This window comes from Carcharhinus amblyrhynchos, chromosome 25, assembly GCF_965287045.1.
Source record: "Carcharhinus amblyrhynchos chromosome 25, sCarAmb.v2.hapA, whole genome shotgun sequence".
In the NCBI taxonomy this organism is placed as follows: Eukaryota; Metazoa; Chordata; class Chondrichthyes; order Carcharhiniformes; family Carcharhinidae; genus Carcharhinus; species Carcharhinus amblyrhynchos.
This window is the reverse complement of record NC_137348.1, coordinates 10,891,424-10,916,171: the sequence shown is the minus strand read 5'-3', so window position 1 is coordinate 10,916,171 and position 24,748 is coordinate 10,891,424. Positions and strand designations below refer to the sequence as shown.

The 24,748-nt window shown below is 46.5% G+C and overlaps 1 protein-coding gene across 1 annotated transcript in view; it reads left to right on the top strand.

Annotated features, from left to right (window-relative positions):
• Positions 1-24,748, top strand: part of LOC145358107 (hemicentin-1-like) — a 359,590-nt gene that overhangs the window by 88,122 nt on the left and 246,720 nt on the right. The window contains exons 8-13 of the mRNA XM_080211781.1: positions 99-362; positions 3,284-3,428; positions 6,540-6,661; positions 11,238-11,510; positions 13,161-13,302; positions 22,970-23,097. Of these exons, the coding sequence (XP_080067907.1) occupies positions 99-362; positions 3,284-3,428; positions 6,540-6,661; positions 11,238-11,510; positions 13,161-13,302; positions 22,970-23,097 (1,074 nt within the window). The remainder of the gene's footprint in view (positions 1-98; positions 363-3,283; positions 3,429-6,539; positions 6,662-11,237; positions 11,511-13,160; positions 13,303-22,969; positions 23,098-24,748) is intronic.

Here is a 24,748-nt window from a genome sequence, read left to right as displayed (position 1 = left end):
GATGAGACTCGTACCTTGGGGATTATTTTGATATTTTACAGATTTTTCTCCTCCTAACTGTTGTTCTCAGGAAATTTCTCTGTTCTCTTCCATTCCAGGGATCACGACCCACGTACTGTTGAACTGCTCCAGCCTCCACCCTCCAGGGCAGCTGGACCGCTTGGAGCTCCTCAGTACCTCAGGGGAGACCCTGATGAGCCTGCCCATTCGGCCCCAATCCAGCCACAACACAAACAGCGTGTGGAAAGTTCCGGAATTCATGCCGCCCAACGAGAACTTCTTCCTGAAGGTCACGGGATACGACAGGGAAGGTTACCGTTTCCAGCGCCTGTCCAGTGTCTCCTACACAAACCTGGTCCCTGGTGAGAGAGCTCGTTGCAGCATTTATAGAGCAGGTTTTGCAGGGCCTCAGGATGTCCTGATGCACTTTACAGTTAATAGAATATTTTCCTGAAGCAGTGTCACTGATGAAATGTCAGAAGTATGGCAGCCAATTTATGATGTGGAGATGCCAGCGTTGAACTGGGGAAAATACAGTAAGAAGTCTCACAACACCAGGTTAAAGTCCAAAAGGTTTATTTGGTAGCAAACACTACTAAATAAACCTGTTGGACTTTAACCTGGTGTTGTGAGACTTCTTAATGGAGCCAATTTGTGCACAGCAAGCTCCCACAAACAGCAATGAGAAAATGACTAATGTTATGATCCAGGTCAGAAACTCCAAGGTGCTTTATGAAGTCAGCCTAGACCATAAGTTTTGCACTTTGAGTTTGGCATGAGTGAGCATAAGATATTTTACTTCAGATATGATTTAAGTGACCCACTAAGAAATTTTCCTCAAATGGGGAGGCATGCTGGCACAGTGGTTAGCACTGTTGCCTCACAGCGCCAGGGATCCGGATTCAATTTCGGTCTTGGGTCACTGTCTATATGGAGTTTGCACGTTCTCCCCATTTCTACGTGGGTTTCCTCCCACAGTCCAAAGATGTACAGGTTAGGTTGATTGGCCATGCTAAATTGACCCTGGTGTGGGGGGACTAGCTATGATAAATACGATTACGGGGATAGGGCCTGGGTGAGATAGTGGTCGGTGCAGACTCGATGGGCCAAATGGCCTCCTTCTGCACTGTAGGGATTCTATGATTCTAAGCAAAGTTTACTTAAGAACACATTTGAATTATAATAAGAAAAATCAGCAATAACTTTTATCATTGTATAAACCTTAACAGCTAGATATCCTGCTCCAAATCAAACAACCCCCATAAACATACACGCTGTTCTAGGCTTGGCACAGAAAGTGAGTTTGCTCACATGATGCTGGACTCTGCAGCTTTCCAACACCCGGCGTGAATTAGTCCTTTGGAGGTTGAATTGAAAATGCTGAGCCTTCCCTGTCCTGGAACTGGCACACCTCAGGAGAGAGATAGAGACACTGCTGCCTCTAGCTTCAAGCTAATAAAACACCCACCGTAGAATTCTCACCCCAGAGAGAGAGAGAGAGTTGCAGTCCCAACAGCTTCCAACAAACTGAACCTAAAACCTTTGAAATTTCCCTGTGGAAAGAAAACTGTCCCAAGGTACCACCTGACCTGTCAATCATTTGTAAATCGAATCCCAGGCAGCAATCACAAAAAGGTCATCATCATCCAGGATTCTGCATTAGGCCCAGATTAAAAATAAACATTGCTTCAATTATCCTGCTTCAGCAACAATAGAAGATACCAGCACAGACAGTATGGTGCCAATAACAAGCCAAGCCTGCTTTAAAAAAACTGCAGAGAAGCATGATTCAAACATATTAATTGATCAGAACACGGAATACAGGAGTAGGGATGTCTTGTTGAAGTTGTACAAGACATTGGTAAGGCCACGCTTGGAGCTCTGGTCACCCTAATATAGAAAGGATATTATTAAACTGGAAAAAGTGCAGAAAAGGTTTACTAGGATGCTACCAGGACTTGATGGTTTGAGTTATAAAGACAGGCTGGATAGACTGGGACATTTTTCCCTGGAGCGTAGGAGGCTGAAGGGCGATCTTATAGAGGCCTATAAAATAGTGAGGGGCATAGATCAGCTAGAGAGTCAATATCTTTTCCCAAAGGTAGGGGAGTCTAAAACTAGAGGGCAGAGGTTTCAGGTGAGAGGGGAGAGATACAAAAGTGTCCAGAGAGGCAATTTTTTCACACAGAGGGTGGTGAGTTTCTGGAATGAGCTGCCAGAGGTGGTAGTAGAGGCAGGTACAATTTTGTCTTTTAAAAAGCATTTGGACAGTTACTTGGGTAAGGTGGGTATAGAGGGATATGGGCCAAACGCAGGTAATTGGGACTAGTTTAGGGGTTTAAAACAAAAAGGCGGCATGGACAAATTGGGCCAAAGGGCCTGTTTCCATGCTGTAAACCTCAATGACGCTACATTTCTTAAAGGCACAGTGTCAGCACTCTGACTAAAAATGATGTTACTCGCGATATAGACAATGACCTTTTTTTCCATTTGTGGGACATGGGCATCGCTGACTGGCCAGCACTTATTGCCATCCCTAGTGGGGGTGGGGGGGCGCACCATACAAAGGTCCGTTGACTGCGGGCTGGATTTTCCGGTTTTGGGGCGAGCGTGGCTGAATAATCCCACCCTTGGAATTTTTGTACAGTGTGTGACAGGATGGATATGGACAGAATGCTCCCCCTGGCTGGAGCATCTCAAACCAAGTCTCAGAGTGAGGGGTGCTTTAATACTGAGATGAGGAGGAATTTCCTCTCTGAGAGGCAGGTGAATCATTGGAATTCTCTAGCTCAGAGGACTATGGAAGCAGCACTTTCGAGACAGATCCTACCTTTCTAACCACATTGCTGTGGGTCTGGAGTCACACGTAGGCCACACCAAGTAAGGATTTCCTTCCCTACAAATGGGTTTGCTTAGCAATTAATAATAGTGTTTTTTTTAATGCATTTGTGGGACATGCCATCGCTGGCTGGCCAGCATTTATTGCCCATCCCTAGTTGCCCTCAGAGGGCATTTGAGAATCAACCACATTGCTGTGGCTCTGGAGTCGTGTGTAGACCAGACCAGGTAAGGATTTCCTTCCCTGAAGGACATTAGTGAACCAGCTGGTTGTTTGTTAGAATCCAAAAGTTTTGTGATCATTAAAAGCTAATGATTAGCTCTTTATTCCAAGTTTATTAGTTAATTGAACTTAAATTCCTCAATGGAACCTGAAGCCTTGTATCTGGGCCTTGAGGTGCCTATTCCAATGACATTACCATATTAAAATGTTTGTCTGTTTTAGGGCCTCCTGTGGTGAGCATGCCCAGTCAAACGCACGGTTACTACATGCAGCCCACTTCAATTCCGTGTTCGGTGAAGAGTCTGATTCCGTTCACGTTGCGGATCATCAGGAATGGGACCCGGATGGAAGCAGACCGCCTGTTTTCGTGAGTAGCTGTGGGAAGAGCTTGGGAGTGTTGAGTGGACAGTGGGAGTCAGTGGTGAACTGTAGTTACCTTCTTCCAGTTTTCCACCTCCACACTGGGTTAGAGTACCACCCCCATGGCCCACCCTTTGGCAGAGCACCCTGCTCACTCTGAGACTAAGTGGCGAATGCTGGGAGGCTATTTGGCTTTGGGGAGGGACCTTGCAACAATCTCCAATCCCATTCTCTCCTCACTTAGTATCCCAGCTTCCCTACCCAGCACCAAACACTGCGCACTGATCAGGAGTGAGGAGAAACACTGACTTATTACAAAGGTAGAGGGCACAGAAGTGGGCCATTCAGCCCAGCCAGTCCACGCTGATCTTTGTGCCCCACTCGAGCCTCCTCCCATCTCCCCTCATCTAAATCCAGCACCACAATCCTCTATTCCAGTCTCCCTCAACTGTGTGACAAATTCCCCTTAAATCCGTCAATATTATTCCTTTTCAACCACTCCCAGGGGTGACACATTCTACATTCTCACCACACTCTGGGTGAAGAAGTTTTTTCTGAATTCCCGATTGGATTGTGTGGTGATTTTCTGATATTGATGGGCAGATTTACTCTGACAGGGTGGTCAGCTCCCCGTGTTACTAGTTTTAGTTTGCCCAGCGTGCGGGGAGGGGGAATTTCTTACAGGGAAGATGTGGAAGTCAATAAGTTAGCTCTTTAACAGCAACAACAACAACTTGCATTTATGTAGCATTTTCAACATTGTAACTCATCCCACACCTGGAGTCTTTTCAAACAAAATGTTGACCACGGGAGTCATTTAAAAGAGAAAGTTGAGATACCAACTTGATCGTAAAAGCAGCTTTTGAGGAGCCCTTTGAATAGAATAAAATCCCTACAGTGCAGAAGGAGGCCATTCTGCCCATTGAGTCTGTACCGACCACAATCCCACACAGGCCCTATTCCCATAACTCCTCATATTTACCCTGCTAATCCCCCTGATACCAGGGTTAATTTAGCATGGCCAATGCACCTAATCCATACATCTTTGAACTGTGGGAGGAAACCGGAGCACCCGGAGGAAACCCACACAGACACGGGGAGAATGTGCAAACTCTACACAGACAGTGACCCGAGGCTGGAGTTGAACCTGGGCCCCTGGCACTGTGAGGCTGCAGTGCTAACCACTGGGCCACCGTGCCATCTCAATTACTTTGAGGATGGAGGAAGTGGTCGAGTGGAAGAGAGGGAATTCCCAAACACTGGGCCCAGGCAGCTGAAGGGAAAGTTGTCAATGCTGGAATGATCCATCTGGAATAGGCAAGGGCAGCACTGGAGGAGTGCAGAGATTGTGTGACACCTCCTAGTGTGTGCCTTTGGGCTGCACCAGGGCAAGACTGGGGACAGGCTACAGAATGGTGCTGAACAGGCCCCAGCTGAATTTACTCTCTTTAATGTGGTCACTCCTCTGTACTCCTTTACAAATATATTGACAAATAATGCGTGGGAGTGGGGAGGGAGTGGTTGGGGACAGGCTTCGTTTGTGAGTGGATTCTTCAACAGACATACCCTAAAGGTGGGACAATTCTGTAGATCACATGCCTGCAACTCTTGGGATTTGTTACGGATGGAACAAAAGGCAGGAATTCCCTGTGTCTGCATTTGTTTCCTCCAGGTCCTCCAGTTTCCTCCCATAGTCCAGAGATGTATGGGTTAGGTTGATTGGCCGAGGTAAAATTGTCCCTTAGTGTCAGGGGGTTAACAGGGTAAATAAGTGGGGCTATGGGGATACGGCCTGAGAGGGATTGTGGTCAGTGCAGACTCGATGGGCCAAATGGCTCTGTCTGCACTGTAGGGATTCTATGATTATATGCACTTAATTAAAAATTCATTCATGCGATGTGGGTGTCGCAGGCTGGGCCAGCATTTATTGCCCATCCCTAATTGTTCTTCAGTTGGGTGGCTTGGGAGGCCATTTCAGAGGAGAGTTAACACTCAACATTGTAGGCCAGATGGGCGGCACGATGGCACAGTGGTTAGCACTGCTGCCTCACAGTGACGCATCCGAGTTTGATTCCCAGCTTGGCACACTGTCTGTGCGGAGTCTGCATGTTCTCCCCGTGTCTGTGTGGGTTTCCTTTGGGTGCTCCAGTTTCCTTCCACAGTTCAAAGATGTGCAGGTTAGGTGGATTGGCCATACTAAATTGCCCCTTAGTGTCCAAAGATGTGTAGGTTAGATGGAATAGCCGTGAAAATCCTAGGTAGGATGCTGTTGGAGAGTCAGTGCAGACTTAATGGGCTGAATGGCCTCTTCCTGCACTGTAGGGTTTTCTATGAGGTAAGGACAGCAGATTTCCTTCCCTGAAGGACATTAGTGAGCCCGATGGGTTTTTCTGACAATTGACAGTGGTTACATGGTCATTGGTAGGTTCTTCATTCTAGATTTTTATTGAATTCAAATTTGACCATCTACGGTGGTGGGCTTTGAACCTGGGTCCCTGGAGGATCACTCTGGGTCTCTGAATCACTAGCCTAGCAATAATGCCACTGCACCATCACCTTCCCTAAAAATCTGAATTGAGAAACAGCAACTAGGTAGGATCCATGCCATTGGAGTGTCAAAGTTGCAGTAGCTCATGGAGAACCTCTAGTGGCAGCAGCCCAGTACTGCAGAGTGGAGCCTTCCTTCAAACTGCAGACTCTTCCCCAAGTGGTACTAGCCCATCTGACCCTTTACAATACGGCGCGATAATTGTTGCATTTGTGGATCTGCTTTCTAGTTGTGGTTGCCACAACCTTCACTGCTGGGCGACCCGGTGGTTCAATGATTAACACTGCTGTCTCACAGTGCCAGGAACCTGGGTTCGATTACCAGCTTGGGTCACTGTCTGTGCGGAGATTGCATGTTCTCCTCATGTCTGCATGGGTTTCTTCCTACACTCTGAAAGATGTGCTGGTTAGGTGCATTGGCCATGCCAAATTCTCCCTCAGTGTACCCGAACAGGCGCTGGAGTGTGGCAACAAGGGGATTTTCACAGTGACTTCATTGCAGTGTTAATGTAAGCCTACTTGTGACACCAATAAAGACCAAACTTTAAAACTTTGACTATTATCTTTTCAGAGACACGGTGAATACTACTTGGCAAATCCCGACTGTTTCAGGTGCTGACGAAGGTTTCTATGACTGCGTGGCTATCAGTAACTCGGGTACGGGAATAGCCCGGACATTCTTGGTTGTTACTGGTGAGTATGTTGACCAGGCTCAGATTTGGATGTTGACCCAATTGAAAATTTCGACTCTCGGGGGGGATTTTCCCACCTTGCCATTGGCAGGCATCATCGGGGACAGGGTGGGAAAATTCAGGGAGAAGTTAAAAGTCAACGGCTCTCCAAATTTTCCTGTCCTATTCACAACCATGCCAGGTGGTGATGGGAATAGAAAGGCCCAGCCTCAGTTTTGGGTGTCTACATCCCAAACACAAACTCCAAATTTGATTTATTTCTTTTTTTGTTCGTTCATGGGATATGGGTGTTGTTGGCCAGCATTTATTGCCCATCCCTGAAGGCATTTAAGAATCAACCACATTGCTGTGAATCTGGAGTGTAGGCCAGGCCAGGTAAGGCCGACAGATTTCCCCCTCTGAAGGAACCAGATGGGTTTTTCTGACAATCCACAATGGTTTCACGGTCATTAGTAGATTAATTCCAGATTTTTTTTATTGAATTCAAACTCCACCATCTGATGTGGCGGGATTTGAAACCGGGTCTCCAGAACAGTAGCTGGGTTTCTGGATGAATTGTCTGGTGATAATACACTAGGCTATCATCTCCTTAATTTGATTCATTAGTGCCACATGTATTGGTATACGGTGAAAAAATAGCACAAGATGTAGATGTGATGGCTAACTTTTTCTATTTGGGGTGGAGAAGGTGTGAGTGTTGATTTAATATTGTTAAAATGAGGGACATAACAGCCAAACCCTTTGCCCTGTATTAGGAAATAGAGATAGTTATAAATAAGTTGTATTTGTATTTGTGGGTGCTAGGAATAAGATATGGCTTTAAGTTTAACTTGTATTTCTGTATTTGTGTGTATAAAAAGAGGGGACCCTGAGTTTTAGTTTCACTTTAAACTGTGCCTGTATTTTGATGAGGTTGAATGACTCTTGAAGGAGAAAAACATCTGTTGTTACCAAGCAACAAGGGGCTGAGAAACAAAAAACACAAACAGATTGGAGTTATTTGGAAGAAGGTGCCAGGAAAACAGCAAAAGAAAGGAGCAGATGGCAAGTTCCAAATGAAAGAAGAAGGTTCCAAAAATCAGGGAAGAAGCAGCAAAGTTCCCAAGATGACAGTAAGTCAAGGAACAAGGACAAGGATTAAAAGAAGCCCTGGTTCATTGAGATTAAAGTGAGAAGCAGAGGAGAAGGCTCCAAGTTAAAGAGAGAGAGCTACACTTAAAACAGAATAGGCTGGTGAGAAGCCAGTAGATCGAAGAAAGCAGCCAGAATTGGTGACTCCTCACTATGTGCCTGTGAAGCATTAGCATTCTGCTGTTATGCCTGAGTATCAGAGAGAGAGAGAACAGGTGGAAGGAGAAACTTGAATGTACGTGGCTATCCAGGGAAGAGGAACATTGGGAGGAGAGATTGAAAGCCATGGAGGTGGACACTTGGGGAAGGTGTCCAAGTTGAAGCAGTTTGGGAGAAAATCCCGTGGCGAGTCCTTTGAGATTGGAGGTTGGAAACCGTGATGGGAAAGCTGGAGCTCAGTGAGACCAGTTGGCTCACTGTGTGACAAGCAACTGTGGGGAGTTGATGAGAAACCCAGGTATCTTTCTGGGTGGCATCTGTCACATCATTTCAGAGTGTGGTGTGTCTGATCACAGGTCACCTATTGGTTCACATAGACTGTATACTTACTAAAAATATTAGAGTATAAGAAGGCTTTTGTAACTTTGGGAATCTATGCATATTTATAAAGGAATATGTGGATGAAAGAGTATTGTGAAATAATTATTCTCATTTAATAAATGTTTTATTCTTTTGCTAAATGTTCATCAGCAGCCTCTGTGACTCTGTTCAGTAGCTTCCCTCTAAACATAAAGTAAAAGTTGGGAACTATCATGCCAGGTTGCACCCTGGGATTGGACTTGTTCCGTAGTAACAGCAGCTGGGGTTCTACCCATCTGGACAAACACAAGAATGCCAAATTTCAAATGATCACAACAATTTATACCACAGGAGAAAAAGGGTGCTGCTTGGTTGGCAAGTGTCTCTGACTGGTTAAGGCATGATGTGGAGATGCCGGCGTTGGACTGGGGTAAACGCAGTAAGAAGTTTCACAACACCAGGTTAAAGTCCAACAGGTTTATTTGGTAGTAAACGCGTGTAGTGGTGTTTGCTACCAAATAAACCTGTTGGACTTTAACCTGGTGTTGTGAAACTTCTTACTGTGGTTAAGGCACTGCCATGGAATCGGCAACCAGGAACTCATCTCTTTCCACTCTGAACTGAACCAGTCACAGGCACAATGGGCCGAATGTCCTCCTGTATCATTTAACTGGCTGAAGCTGTGGGTCAGATTTTCCTTCCCTCTCACTTGGTGTCCCGGTCTCCTCAAGAGGGTGGGCAGTAATTCAGGTAAGAGCGGCAGATTTCCTTCCCGAAAGGACATTCGCGAACTAGATAGATTTTTTCAACAATTGACGATGGTTTCATCGTCATCAGTAGATTGTAGAATCTTAGTCCAAAGATATGTGGTTTAGGTTGATTGGCTAAATTTACCCTAGTGTCAAGGGGATTAGCTGGGTAAATATGTGGGGTTACAGGAATAGGGCCTGGGTGGGATTGTGGTTTGTGCAGACTCGATGGGCTGAGTGGCCTCCTTCTGCACCGTCGGGATTCTATGGGTAGATTCTTAATTCCAGATTTTTATTGAATTTAAATTCCACTAACTGCTGTGGTGGGATTCGAAACTGGGTCCCCAGAACATTAATTGAGTTTCCGGATTAATAGTCAAGCGATAATACCAATAGACCATCGCCTCCCCAAATCCCCAGGCCTTCATTTTTCATCTCAGAATTCAGGTTTAGGATTTGACTTTACGTGTTAGCTGACACCTGGGTCAAGCAAGCGTTCCTATCTGTGTTGCCTTGGAGGTTATTGCACACCCACACAGAGCAGACTGCAGGTGTGACCGATGAATAAAAACAGGCCCTCTGGCAAAAAGAATAAAGTACAAAGCTGGTTTTGTGCTAAAAGCCGTCACATTTTCCCACTCAAATAACCATGCTGCAGTGAGGTGTTAGGGAAAAAACTGGTGCAAGAATGGACAGAGGAGGAAACTACCCTGAAAAAGATATCCAAGATCAAATTCACTATGGAAACAAGGGCTAGTTAGGATGCATCTATCAGAAAGGGCCCTCAAAAATTGTTGAAATGATTATATCATCACCAGAAATACAATGTGTATAGATGCACTAGTGAGCCAAATCACATCCTGAGTCCAACCCAGATTTCAGAGTAATGGTGAGTTGATGTAGCACATCCCCTTGTTCATGGAACAAGAATGTTTGGTGTTGCAGCAGGAAAACCAAGGTCACTCTGAGGAGAAAAGAATTCAATGGCAATATTACCAGTTTCCAGCACTTAATCATCAGACAGTGATGAAAATATTGTCACATGGATGAAATGCCCATGAATTTCAATATTCCCAGCAGCCAAACGTTCTGATCATTCCAAAAATTTGGCACATCCAATTCAGTGGACGGAGTGCAAGATGGTTTGTTTCAGTGAGACGATTCTGAATCTAAAAGCGCCAAACCTGATCCCGTGGGGATCCCTCCTTTTGACAATGTGACTTCTGGCAAACTCTGAAATTGGCATCCAATGGCAAAGACAATGGGTGTGATTTTAACTGCCATTCACACCTCGCTCCTGCAGTAGTGTTGTCGGAGAATTTCTCCCTTCACTGCGGCGAGATGGGAAAATCCCATTGGTGTGAACGGTGGTAAGATTCTGGCCAATGAATGCGATGCTTTGTAAAATGTTATGGCTGTGGTTCAAATTATCCTTGTGGAAATCTTTTATTTAAATAAAACATAACATGTTGATTTAATTTGAGTTGTGTTTCAAAATGGCGACCACAGCACCATTGGTTCACATTTGACATTTGGCCTGTAAGTAGATTTTTTTGAAGCTTCAGAGACTAACTGATGTGCAGTGATCCATGGCACCTGTGAGCTATTTTATTCAGACTCTGTGGAGGCGATTTACCAAAAAAATACTAAGTGCCAAGTGAACCTGAGGATGGGAAAGAATCGTGCCCAATTTTTGGATGACCTCCCAGACACAATCATATGGCACTTAGAAAAAAAATTGTGCCCAAGTGTGATTCTCACCAGCAGGGGGAGTGGGCAGAGTCTATTCACAATGGGAAGTTGGCTGTTGAGATGTATGGGTGCCATTGTGCAGGTGCCCCAATCTCCCATTGCACTGTGTACATATAGTCTACTTAGTGTAGTAGGACGCACTGATGAATATTAAAGGATGCGAGGCTGATTTCGCCGGCAGAACAGGGCCAGTAATATCGCGAGAGGCGAGAAACTGGGCGTGAACCTGACTTTTCATCTCTCGCCCAATCTTACTGCCTCGCCTTGCCAATCGATCAGCCAATAATGTCGCCCCCTATGTCTCCCTGGTCAAACTCTCACTGAAAGGTGCGAACGGATGGATAGGATATATGTGTTGAATGGGAAATGTGGGATAAGCTAATTCCTGGCACTAATAATCTCCATGTATTTGCTTTTCCTCCCCAGAACCGCCTCCTCTTGTAGAGGCCCCTCATAACGTCACAGCATTCCCAGGAGATCAGGTGCTCCTGACGTGCCGAGTTCTCGGAAGCATCCGATATAACATTACCTGGATGCAGGACGGGGCTGAGCTTCAGGGTGACAATGAACTTGTCACTCCTCTGAGAAACTCATCGCTGGCATTTTGGAACGTACAGCCAAAGGATGCTGGGCGTTACGAATGTGTGGCGGTTAATCCCCAGGGATCGAGCCGCGCCTCTGTATGGCTATTTGTTCCTGGTAAGAGTGGAACTCCACAGTCTCCGTGTATCCAATAATGTAGAATAGCTGTTTCAGTAGGAAAGCAGAGAGATGAACAAATTGGATCATTCTGGGGATTGGGAATTTTAACTTCCTCTGAAAACTTGGCATGAACTGTTTGGGAATAAACACTTTGAAGAGACCCGATTTACAATTAAAATATTAATGGATGGCACGGTGGTTAGCACTGCTGCCTCTCTGCGCCAGGGACCTGGGTTCAATTCCCGGCTTGGGTCACTGTTTGGAGTCTGCAGGTTCTTCCCATGTCTGTGTGGGTTTCCTCTGGGTGCTCTGGTTTCCTCCCACAGTCCAAAGATGTGTGGGGCAGGTGGAATGGCCAGGCTAAATTGCCCCTTAGTGTCGGGGGACTTAGTTAGGGTAAAAGCATGGGGTTGTGGAGATAAGGTGAGACTTGATGGGCTGAATGGCCTCTTTCTGTACTGGAGGATTCTATGATTCTAATGCTGGTAGAATAGTTCAAGTGAATTACATAGTGTAACAAGAGCTAATAATAATTTGAGAGCGACGTGATGGTACAGTGGTTAGCACTGTTGCCTCACTGTGCCAGGGACCTGGGTTCGATTTCTGGCTTGGATGACTGTCCTTTTGGAATCTGCACATTCTTCTAGTGTCTGAATGGGTTTCCTCCAGGTGCTCCGATTTTCCCCACAGTACAACGATGTGCAACTTAGGTGGATTGGCCATGCTAAATTGCCACGTAACGCCCCAGGATGTGAAGGTTGGGGGGATAACAGGGTAAATATGTTGAGTTAAGGGGATAGGGTCTGGGTAAGATGCTCTATTGCAGAGTCAGGGCAGACATGATGGGCCGAACGGCCTCCTTGTGCCCCATATGATTTTATGAAATAAAAAGGAGGAAGTGACATTGGGTGGAAGGTTTGTTTGAAATGCAGTATCCTCACGTAATAAGTTACTGGGGAAAACCAAGAACAACGGTTTAGAATCTGATAGACAATGTTGACAGGTTGTTTGATGAGGTGAAAACTCAGGATTGCTGCTCCTTAATGACTCACCATTTTCTGACAATTTCCTCTGGCCTCTGATATTTTAGTGTGAGTTATTGTTTAGTTAAGCAACCATTCTCTGCTCGAGTCACTGTCTGTGTGGAGTTTGCACGTTCTCCCCACTTCTGCGTGGGTTTCTTCTGTGTGCTCCGGTTTCCTCCCACAGTCTGAAAGATGTGGGAGGAACCCAAAGGAAACCCACATAGACATGGGGAGAATGTGCAAACTCCACACAGACAGTGATCCAAGGCCAGAATTGAACCTTGGTCTCTAGTGCTGTGAGGCAGCAGTGCTAACCACTGTGGCACCGGGCCACCCCTGTTGCACTGTCCATCCAAGACTGACTCCCCTGCGTTACCTGACTTGCTCTCTTAAATGGGCCCCGACTATATAGATAGCAAGAATGTTCTAGATGTTCAGCAGGTCAGGCAGCATCTGTGTGGAGAGAGTAAATGAACATTTCAAGTCAATGATCGTTCACCTCAGGAATGTAAGCTCTGTTCCTCTGTCCACATTCAGCATTTCCAGTATTTTCTGCTTTTACTTTGCATAATAAATGGAGCTGGGTCACCTTTCCGGAACCTTCTCGTCTGTTTGTTTGCAGAAGCCCCACGCGTTTCTGTCAGCCCCAGCTTGCAGAGTTTTGTCAGAGCGGCGGAGATCCGAATCAGCTGCGTTGCTACCGGCTACCCAGATCCTGGAGTTGTCTGGATTCACCAGGGTGCACTAGTGACAAATAACCACAGGTAAGGAACCTCCATTCTACTCATCTCTCCTCGGAGTGCCGTCCTGCTGTAAATGGAGGAAGGTCTCAACCTCCCTCACTGTGGAGCACACTAACAGAGCAAACTCACTGTATTCTACTGAACAACTTCCTTCCTTCCCCATGTGGGCAGCAAGGCGGCACAGTGATTATCACTGCTGCCTCGCAGCGTCAGGGACCCGGGTTCAATTCTGGCCTCAGGTCACTATTTGTGTGGAGTTTGCACGTTCTCCCCGTGTCTGTGTGGTTTTCCTCTGGTTTTCTCCCACAGTCCAAAGGTGTGGAGGTTAAATGGATTGGGTGTGCCATATTGCCCATTAGTTTCCCATGATGTGTAGCTTAGGTAGATGGCATGAAATGAATTGCTTATTTGGAGAGCCAGTGAAGACATGATGGGCTGAATGGTCTCCAGCACTGTGGCAATTCTATGATACGCACACATTGCTTCTCCACTCTTGGAGATTCTTACTTAGTGTTTTCAGCATAGAATCAGGCCATTTGGCCCAACTGTCCTATCCCAGAGTGTGTATTCCATACAAGCCTCCTCTCACCTTCCCCGGACAGCAGGTCCTGTCCTTTCCCCCTTGTATCCTCGACTCACTTCCCCTGGAATGCTTCTATGTGAGTGACCTTAACCATTCCGTGTGGGAGCAAATTCCATCTGGTAACCACTCTCTCTGAGCAAAGAAGTTAATAGCCAGTGAACACTCCCAGTTTGGATTTTAGCATTTGCTTCAGAGAAATTGGGGCAATACTGTGGTTAACACTGCTGCCTCACAGCCAGAGACCGAGGTTTGATTCCCAGCTTGGGTCACTGTCTGTGTGGAGTTTGCACATTCTCCCCATGTCTGCACAGGTTTCCTCCAGGTGCTCCAGTTTCCTCCCACAGTCCGAAAGACATGCTGGTTAGCTGCAATGGCCATGCTAAATTCTGCCTGGGTGTACCCAAACAGACGCTGGAATGTAACATCTCGGGGATTTTCACAGTTACTTCAGTTAATGTAAACCTACTTGAAACTAGAATAAATAAACTTTATTTGTTTTTAAATTGGGATTGATGGCTAGGACTCCATAATTCCATGGTATTTGGATTGCTGAATAGTTTGATGCAAGCTATTTGGTAATTGTGTCCAGTTACACGATCTTTGATTCCAGTTTAAGACATATCACAGCATTGCTACAGCACAGAAGGAGGCTATTTGACCAACCTCACTTCTGTCAGCTTTCTTCTTGGGCAACTTAATTAGTCTCCCCCTTCACCTTTCCCCCTGCTGTTTTTTTTCTCTTCGGATAATTATCCAATTCCCTCTTGAAAGTTATAATTGAATCTGCCTCCGCCACACTCAGACACAGCAGATCCTGACCGCTCGCTGTGTGAATATAGCTTTCCCTCACCTAGCCATCAGCCCATTAGTTGTGCTCCTTTGATCGGCACGCATGAATTCAGGTCTTAAGTTAGTGTACTTTTGCTGTTCAAATATTTTCAAAGCTGGGCTGTGTGGTTAATTGACCCTTTACTAGTGGTGAATTTTAAAGTGTATGTTTTGCGGTGTTTACCATCATAAGTCCAGTGTCTCAAGAGCACTTCAAAAAGTAATTCATTGGTTGTGAAGTGTGTGGAATGTCCCAAAGATGTGATAAAAGTCCCTCATAAATCCATGGTCCTTCGCTGAAAGCTTGTGATGTTGGTTTTGGCTCGCAGCGTTTTGCAACCTTGTTGGAGATAACCAACTCCCATCTCCCCTCCAATTTGATATTTTGAGAGGGCGAGAAGGTTTTTGCCCTGAGGCCCCTTTGCAGTTTCACTAGAGCTTTTTTTAAAAACATGCAAGTCAAGGCTGGAGTGTTACTTATTTTGTAGAGGTGATTGTGGAGCCCACGATTATGATGTGGATAATATCTGGCAAGTTAAGGAGTGACAGTTCTTCACTACCTGTGCACAGGCTGGAACACAGCAGCATTGACAAGTTAATGACTGAGTGCTTTCTGCAATCTATAGAGTCAAATTGAACCTGTCAAAGTCAGTGGATGTTAACAGCCTTTCAGTGTGGCACAGTGGTTAGCACTGCTGCCTCACAGCGCCAGGGACCTGGATTCAATTCTCAGCTTGGAAAATCCACGTAGAGTCTGCATGTTCATCCCGTGTCTGCGTGGGTTTCCTCTGGATGCTCTGGTTTCCTCCCACAGTCTGAAAGATGTGCTGGTTAAGCGTGTTGGCCATGCTAAATTCTCCCTCAGTGTACCCGAACAGGTGTCAGAGTGTGACGACTAGAGGATTTTCATGGTAATTTCATTGCAGTGTTAATGTAAGCCTGCTTGAGGCACATAAGTAAATAAATGGGACTGAGAGACTTAGTAATTGGAGCCTGGGTGCCAATAGCCAGAATTCTGAGGAATATGATTGGGTTGGCGGGTCTTCCTGTGGCCCAGAATTCTCAGGGGTCATTGAGCGGTTTGTACTCCAGAATTCTTACTGTCCTGCAATCCATCCCTCAGGATGCAGTAAGTACATCGGGCAGCCTGTCAATGAATGGTTTAACTTGGTAAAGTCGGACTGCAATGTTCAAAAACTGGAAGAGAAGATCAACTGCGGGCAGGTAGAGGAAGAACTCATTTCACAGGCTGAGAATGAACTTTCTCTGGCATATGAAACAGCCAAGTGAAAACCTTGGCAACCATTAATAGAAGCAGCCCCTCACAGTCAATAAAGCTTACAGAATACTGCAAGGTCTGGATATAGTGGACGTGGGGAAGATGTTTCTATTACTCGGAGAGACTAGGATCCAAGGGCACAGCCTCAGAATAGAAGCGAGATAAGGAGGAATTTCATCAGCCAGAGGGTGGTGAATCTGTGGAATTCATTGCCACAGAAGGCTGTGGAGGCCAGGTCATTGAGTATTTAAGACAGTGATTGATTCTAGATTGGTAAAGGGATCAAAGGTTACGAGGAATAAGTGGGAGAATAGGGTTGAGAAATCTATCAGCCATGATTGAATGGCAGAGCAGACTTGATGGGCCGAAAGGCCTAATTCCGCTCCTGTATCTTGTGGCCTAAAATGGTCACTTTAAACTTTATGTAAATTACTCTGCTTAATTTGGCAAACCATATTTTCTGTTTTGTGAATTCTAACCTGCATAGATGATATAAATAAATCTCTGCAACATAAAAAAAGCACTTTGTGCCAAACTCTGCCATTCAATAAGATCATGGTCTAGCTTCTGTCTAAATCCCACTTTCCTATCTTATCCCCAGAATCCTCATTCCACAATGTGCAACGTCCCACCCAGTAACCTGGTTGCCACTTGCATGGTAGCTGAACTGCCTGCCTGCTTCTGGTGGTAAGCCAATTTCAGCTTGAACACTGGGCTCCTATGATGTGCAGACAATCTCCAACAAGAGAGGTTCTCCCCATTTCCCCTTGATTCTTATTGCCATTACCATTGCTGAATCCTCAACCACCCTGGAGAAGCCACCATTAACCAGGTTGTGGGGGATACGGCAGGAAAGTGGGATTTAGACAGATGATAGACCATGATCTTATTGAATGGCAGAGTTAACCAGAAAATGCACTGGACCAGCCAGAAATATCATGTGGCTACAAGGACAGGTCGGACACTGGAAATTCTGTGGCAAGTAACTCATCTCCTGACTCCCCAAATCCTATCTACCGTCTATCTATAAGGCGCAAGTCAGGATGGAATACCCGCCATTTGCCTGGATAGGTGCAGCTCCAACAACAATCAAGAAGCTTGATGCCATCTGACAGCACAGTGGTTAGCACTGTTACCTCACAGTGCCAATAACCTGGGTTCGATTCCCAGCTTTGGGTGACTGTCTGTGTGGAGTTTGCACATTCTCCCTGTGTCTGCGTGGGTTTCCTCCGGGTGCTCTGGTTTCTTCTTACAATCCAAAAAGACGTGCTGGTTAGGTGGACTGGCCATGCTAAATTCCCCCTCAGTGTACCCGAATAGGCATGATGTGGATATGCCGGTGTTGGATTGGGGTAAACACAGTAAGAAGTCTGACAACACCAGGTTTAAGTCCAACCGATATATTTGATAGTAAACTCACTAGCTTTCGAGGTTTCCCTCTTCACCTGAAGCTAGTGAGTTTACTATCAAATAAATCACTTGGACTTAAACCTGGTGTTGTCAGACTTTTTACCCCGAATAGGCGCCAGAGTGTGGCGGCTAGAGGATTTTCACAGTAGCTTCATTGCAGTGTTAGTGTAAGCTGACTTGTAACACTAATAAAAAAAAATTAAAAACTGAACTGAACTAAACTGGAAACCATCCGGGATAAAGCAGCCCCGTTTTATCAGCATCCCATTCACCAGCTGAAGCATTCACTCCCACCATCACTGACACATAGTGGCAGCAGCTTAATTCACTGCAACAACACACCTAACATCCTTTGACTGCACCTTCTAAACCTGTGACTGCTATGAGAAGCACAAGAGCAGCAGATACGTAGGAACATTACCCCCTACAAGTACCCACAGCATCCTGATTTGGAAATGTATCACTGTTCCTTCCTAGTCGCTGGGTCCAATTGACTGTGTCCACCTGTACCTGCACCAGATACACTTTTACTCACCAGCAGCCTCCCAGGGACGAGAGTAGATGGGAAATAATTCCATTCACTGGTCTGTATCTCATGAACGAGTTTGAAATAACATAGGTCCCTGGTTACCATTCTGCTCAGAACCAATCATGTTGCACCGTGTTCCACCGGTGTTCCTGTGGGGTAAGTCCTAAAAACATAAGCTGTAAATTTAATTTTGGGGGTTCCGTGTGGATCATGAATGATCACAAAAATCATTGTAATCTGCCGCATTACCCAGCCTTTTGATCCCCTCTCCCCACCTCGGTTTCACCTCTGCCTCCCCCTCCCCATTCTCTCCTCTCCCATCCCCATGCCTCCCCGCCCTAACCCTTCCCATCACCCTTCCCCTTCCTGCCCCCACTCCCCTCCCTCTCCTGTCCCCCTCCCCTCCTCTTCCCCTCACCCTCCTCACCCCCTCCCCTCCCTTTCCTCCCACCCCCTCATCTCCTCTCCCCTTCCCCCTCCTCCTCCTTTCCCTCCCCTCCCTCACCAGAGCCCCAGGCCACCGACCATCCTGAGGCCAGAAGCTGCTGAGCTGCCTGTTCCAGATTGAAATGAGGCCTGAGTCTCAGTTTTGTGACGGCCTGTTTGCGGTTACTAAAGGTGGCTGATCTGCTGGGATTGGCTGCCCCACCCACTGTTAAAACCCATCTATTCATCTGCCAGAATCATAGAATCCCTACAATGCAGAATGAGGCCATTCGGCCCATCGTGGCTGCACTGACAACAATCCCACCCTATCCCCGTAACCCCACGTGTTTACCCCACTAGTCCCCCTGACACTAAGGGGCAATTTAGCACGGCCGATCCACCTAACCCGCACAACTTTGGAGTGAGGGAGGAAACTGGAGCACCCGGATGAAACCCACGCAGACATGGAGAGAACGTGCAAACTCCACACACACTGAACTGTGGCTGGAATTGAACCCAGGTCACTGGCGCTGTAAAACAGCAGTGCTAACCACAGTGCCACCCTAAAATTACCTGACCCCTGGTGGGATCCACAACATCTTGTATTTTTTTTATTCATTTGTGGGACATGAGCATCGCTGGGTGGCCAGGATTTATTGCCCATCCCTAGTTACCCTTGAGAAGGTGGTGGTGAGCTACTTTCTTGAATGTGCTGCACTTCATGCTCTGTGGGTTGACTCACAATGCTGTTAGGAAGAGAATTCCAGGATTTTGACCCAGCAACTGCGATGGAACAGCGATATATTTCCAAGTCAGGATGGTGAGTGGCTTGGAGGGGAACTTGCAGGCGGTGCTGTTCCCATGTATCTGCTGCTCTTGGCCTTTTGGATGGGAGGTGCTGTCTAAGGATCTTTGGTGAATTGCTGCAGTGTGTCTTGTAGATAGTACACACTGCTGCTATTGAGCATCAGTGGTTGTTCTAGGAAACTGTCCTGAATACGTTATGGATTCTTCCACGTGGCTACCTCTGCATATTAGATTTTCTCAATCCACATGAAGATTAACATCACTCATGATTAATGTACCACCTTGAAAGGTTAAAGATCATCTCACTTGTTGAAAGCCCACCTCTAGCCATCCCCACCTCGGGGCTCATTTGGTAGGAAGTGTGAGACTTCACACATTTACTAAGCATTACTACATTTAACTGCAGCATCTGGCGCTATTGCTGCCAGATTGGCTCTGAAGGTTAATGATGTGCCTCCTTTCCAGACGCTCTTTCTCCTGAATCGTTACGACACACATGGCCAACACATGGCAGCTAAAATTTAACACCAAAAAGTGTGATAGAATTTGGCAGTCAGAATGAGGAGAGACTTTATGAACTGGATATGAACTATGGACAGCTTTGGTCTCTCTAGCGAAGGAACTTTGTCTTGGAAAGGCTGTGACAAAATTTTGCTCGATTGACTCCCAAGGGCCCTTCTTGAGGAGAGAGTGGATTGAGTGGGACCTGGGTTCTCCGGAGTCCATAAAAATTTAGTCTGTATAAATTTATTTAAAGGACAGTCACCTCTCCGAAATTTAGGAAATTCGGAGAGTGTTTAGAAGGGTAAGTATGAGGAGGTTGCTTCTTCCTCTGCCTGGTGGGTCTAGAACCAGGGGGCGCTGTCTCAGGATGAGCAGTCGGCCATTTCAGATTGAGATGAGGAGAATCTTTTTCACTCAGCGGGTTGTGAATCTTTGGAATTCTCTACCCCAGAGGCTGGTAGCTGTTCAGTTGTTAAGTATTTTTTAAGATGTTGATTGACACATTTTTGGACACTCAGGAGTCAAGGGAATTGGGTTTCTGCAAGAAAAAGGACTAGAAGATCAGCCATGATCTTATTAGAAACAAGGCAGTGCAGAAGGAGGCCATTCAGCCCATCTGGTCTGCACAATCGCACCCAGGCCTGATCCCCATTACCCAATAAATTTACCCGCTAATTCCTCTAACCTATACATCCCAGGACATGAAGGGGCAAATTAGCTTGGCCAATCAATCTAACCCGCGCATCTTTAGACTGTGGGAGGAAACCCACGCAGGCAGAGGGAGAATGTACAAACTCCACACAGTCACCCAAGCCAGGAATTGAACCCAGGTTGCTGAAGCAGCAGTGCTAACTGCTATGCCACCACTGAATGGCAGAGCAAGTTTGAGGGGGCCATAAGGCCGATTCCTGCTCCAATTTCTTTTTTTTTCATTCATTAGCGGGAACATGGGCATCGCTGACTGGCCAGTATTTATTGCCCATCCCTAGTTGCCCGTGGAGGGCATTTGAGAGCCAACCACATTGCTGTGGCTCCGGAGTCACATGTAGGCCAGACCAGGTAAGAATGGCAGGCTTCCTTCCCTAAAGGACCTTTGTGAACCAGATGGGGTTTTCCGACAGTGGTTTCAAGGGTGCAGCTTCAAGGGAAGTTGGCATGAGGGTGGCTAGCGAGTTTTAATGTAGAGTAAGGGTGATGACTCTTGTTGTGAGGTAGTGTCACCTCTGCACGCAACACGCGTGTTTCTACTCGGCACTTGGTTCTGCTCCTTCACTGCATGGAAGAAACAGCGGATGGATGTGAGGAGAAGCCAATGATCTGGTTGAAAAAAAGATGGCGGGTGGAATTCTCCAGCCGAGGTGGTCTAAAAGCTGGAAATTCCCACCTGATTGTCAGTGGCGTTTCACAGACTCTGCAACCCGCCCACTAAAATTCCAGTGGCGGGATGGGAGAGTTCCAGCTGGTAACCCTCGTCAAGGTTACGCCAGAGGCTAATGTGTAGATGGCCAACAGAAACTTGAATACAGAAAAGTTGGCCAGTAATAATAAGTGATTTACAATGAAGACGGAAAGGTTGGCCAGCATAAAAAACCATTTGCATTGACGAAGTAAAGATGGCCAATTTGCAAAACAATCATTATAAGTTAAAAATCACAGCGATGAAAGAAGGTTATCGGTGATTCTGAGGAAAAGGCTCACTAGCGTACTGTTTTTAGTAAATTTACATTCTTGCCCAGAGTTTCTGGCAAGGATAATATCTCAGAATAATTACTTCTGCAAGAATAACATGGCGCTAAACTCAAGAGGAATTCTAAGCAGCTACTACTCTTGGCGCTGACTCAGGCTTCTGGCGATCTAACATTAGAACGGGCACACTAATAGCTCTTACTTCAATAAATTGTGTTCTTTGATTAGTTGCTCCGCATTACTTGTTCAAATGTAATGTTTAAAAATATATGAAGTCAAACTGGAAATGGATTCAACCTTGCTGTGTAGGTCCAGGGAGGATGGGAATTGAACCTCAGGTTAAGTTGGTTACTAACATGCCTAACGTTATTCCCAAGGTTGGATGGTTGCCTCACCGTGTGCCTCATTTGGAAGCAAGGACGGAAAACATCTACACATCCTCACCCTGAAGGATAGAGAAAAGAATGTCCTGTTTAACACTTCTGTACTCCTCAACACCCCATGTTATGACCTCCCAGCAGATGGTGTTATGTCCTGGACTGGTTTCCATTCCCTGAGGGGCGTCTTGGAAAAATTTTCCGGAGTATTTGTTCCCCGGCCTTTGAAATTTTATCCTTGCACTCCTTTATTCTTGTCCCAGGGATGGCCAATGGGGTGGGTGACACTTAGAGTGGCACGGTGGCACTGTGGTTAGCACTGCTGCCTCTCAGCGCCAGGGACCGGGTTCAATTCCTGACTTGGGTCACTATCTGTGTGGAGTCTGCGCATTTTTTCTGTGTCTGCGTGGGTTTCCTCCCACTGTCTGAAAGATGTGCTGATTGGGTGCATTGGCCGTGCTAAATTCTCCCTCAGTGTACCCAAACAGGCGCCGGAGTGTAGCGACTAGGGAATTTTCATAGAAATCATAGAGAATCATAGAAACCCTACAGTACAGAAAGAGGCCATTTGGCCCATCGAGTCTGCATTGACCACAATCCCACTCAAGCCCTACTGCCATATCCCTACATATTTACCCACTAATCCCTCTAACCTACACATCTCAGGACACTAAGGGGCAATTTTAGCATGGCCAATCAACCTAACCCGCACATCTTTGGACTGTGGGAGGAAACCGGAGCACCTGGAGGAAACCCACGCAGACATGAGGAGAATGTGCAAACTCCACGCAGACAGTGACCCAAGCTGGGAATCGAACCCAGGTCCCTGGAGCTGTGAAGCAGCAGTGCTAACCGTGCCACCCACTTGCTAGTGTACAGTGAGAGTAGATGGTTGTCTGAACTCAGTCCCACAGTAAAAGCATCTGAATGGACCTGAGTGTGACAGAGTGCGTTTTCACGGTAATTTCATTGCAGTGTTAACCTAAGCCTACTTGTGACACTAATTGATAAGCCTAAACATATTCCTTTGTTTTCCATTTCATTGAAAGTGCAAATCTGTCCTTTAAATAAATTTATGCAGACTAAATATTTGTTAATTATACTTGGTAGTTATTTTCCTGTGGTCAATCGGGAAAGATGCAATATATATCCTTACATATCTGTTGAGATATTTGACATAAGATCATGTACCCCCACCCCCCCTCCCCGTGTCTGGCCCAGGATTTCAATTTGGAATCTGTCCATTTTTATTCTCCCAGATTCACCATCAATGAGATTGGTACTTTAACAATAAAAGACGCTGTCCCGGAGGATGCTGGGACTTACACCTGCCTCGCCTCAAATGCAGTCGGAACAGACCGGAAGGAAGCGAAGTTGGCATACTCGGGTAAGGGGGGCAAGCATGGTGTGCGTCCTGAGTAACAACTGCTGACAGATCCACTTCCGGACAGAGAAACAGGGAATAGGGTCTGGCCCTGTGCTACTTGCTCTGAATTTAAGCTGCCAAAATACAGTATAGGAGCAAAATCAATTTGGAGATGCATGAAATTTAGACTACTTAATAGACATCAACAAAATTATCAGAGACACGGACGGAATGGTTAGTCAGAGGCTTTTTCCCAGGGCAGAAGTATCAATTACAAGAGGACACAGGTTCAAAGTCAGAGGGGGGAAGTTTAAGGGAGATGTGTGGGGGAGGGGGGATGGTTTTTACACAGAGTGATGGGTGCCTGGAACGAGCAGCCAGAGGAGATGGTGGAAGCAGGCACATTTAAGAGGCATCTGGATGGGTACATGAATAGGGAGGGAATAGAGGGATACGGTCCAAGTAAGGGCAGAATGTTATTTTTTTCAGTTGACTTTTTGGGATTGGACAGAGAGAGGACCTATTCCCTTTTCTTTGTTCTCTGCCACTTTTCTTTTGGCTTGCTTCCAATCCTTGTTGCCCCGTGATGCCTGTGGGCATGAGGATCAGCACAGGGTTGGTGGGCCGAAGGGCCTGTCCTTGTGCTGTACTTTTCTTTGTTCTTTGTTGTTCTTTGAAAGATGGGAGATTCTGAGGGGGTTGGGGGGGATTGACAAGGTGGATGGTGGGAGGCTGTTTCCCCTTGTGGAGGATTATAGAACGAAGGGGCTGCCCTTTGACAATAAGAAGATTCTATTTATGACAGAGTTGAGCAGGAACTTTAACTCTCAAGAGGTCGTTAGCCTTTGGAACGCTTGTCGTCAGTGAGCAGTGCATGCTGGGTCAGTGAATGTATTCAAGGCAGATTTTTGTTTGATAGTGAGGTCAAGGGGGGAGGGGGAGGGTGGAAGGGGTAAGAGTTGGGGGGAGGGGGTGGGGGAGGATGGAAAGAGAGGGTGTGAGGGACAGGGTGGGGGGAATGGAGGGGGTGTGTGGTGGGGGGGACAGGGTGACAGGTGGGTTAGGAAGTGGGGATGAGGGGGAGAGGGTGAGGGTGGGGGGGGAAGTGTGAAGGGTGGGGAGAGAGGGTGAGGGGTTGGGTAGGGGAGAGGGTGGGGGGAGGGAGTGAGGGGCAGAGGGTGAAGAGTGGGGTAATGGGGTGAGGGTAATGAGGTGAGGGTGAAAGGTGGGGTGAGGGTCTGAGGGTGAGGGGTGGGGGAGAGTGAGGAATGCGGGGAGGAGATGACGGTGAGGGGTAGTGGGGAGAGGGTGAGGATGGCAGTGGCAAAGATGACAGGAGTTGTTAGGGCCACAATCAGATCTGAAAGAATGGCAGACCAGGCCCAAGGAGACAAATGGTCTCCTCCTGCACCTATTTCTCATGTTCTTCCGTCAGTTATTAATTTATATGTTTGTCCTTTTGTAATTATATTAATGGGTGGAATGTAGAAAATTTGCAAGTTGTGCCTGAGCTATATAAGGCTACACGGGGTGGCACTGCTGCCTCACAGCATCAGGGCCCGGGTCGATTCTGGCCTTGGGTCACTGTCTGTGTGGATATTGCATGTTCTCCCTGAGTATGCGTAGGTTTCCTCTGGGTGCTCCGGTTTCCTCCCACACTCCAAAGGTGTGC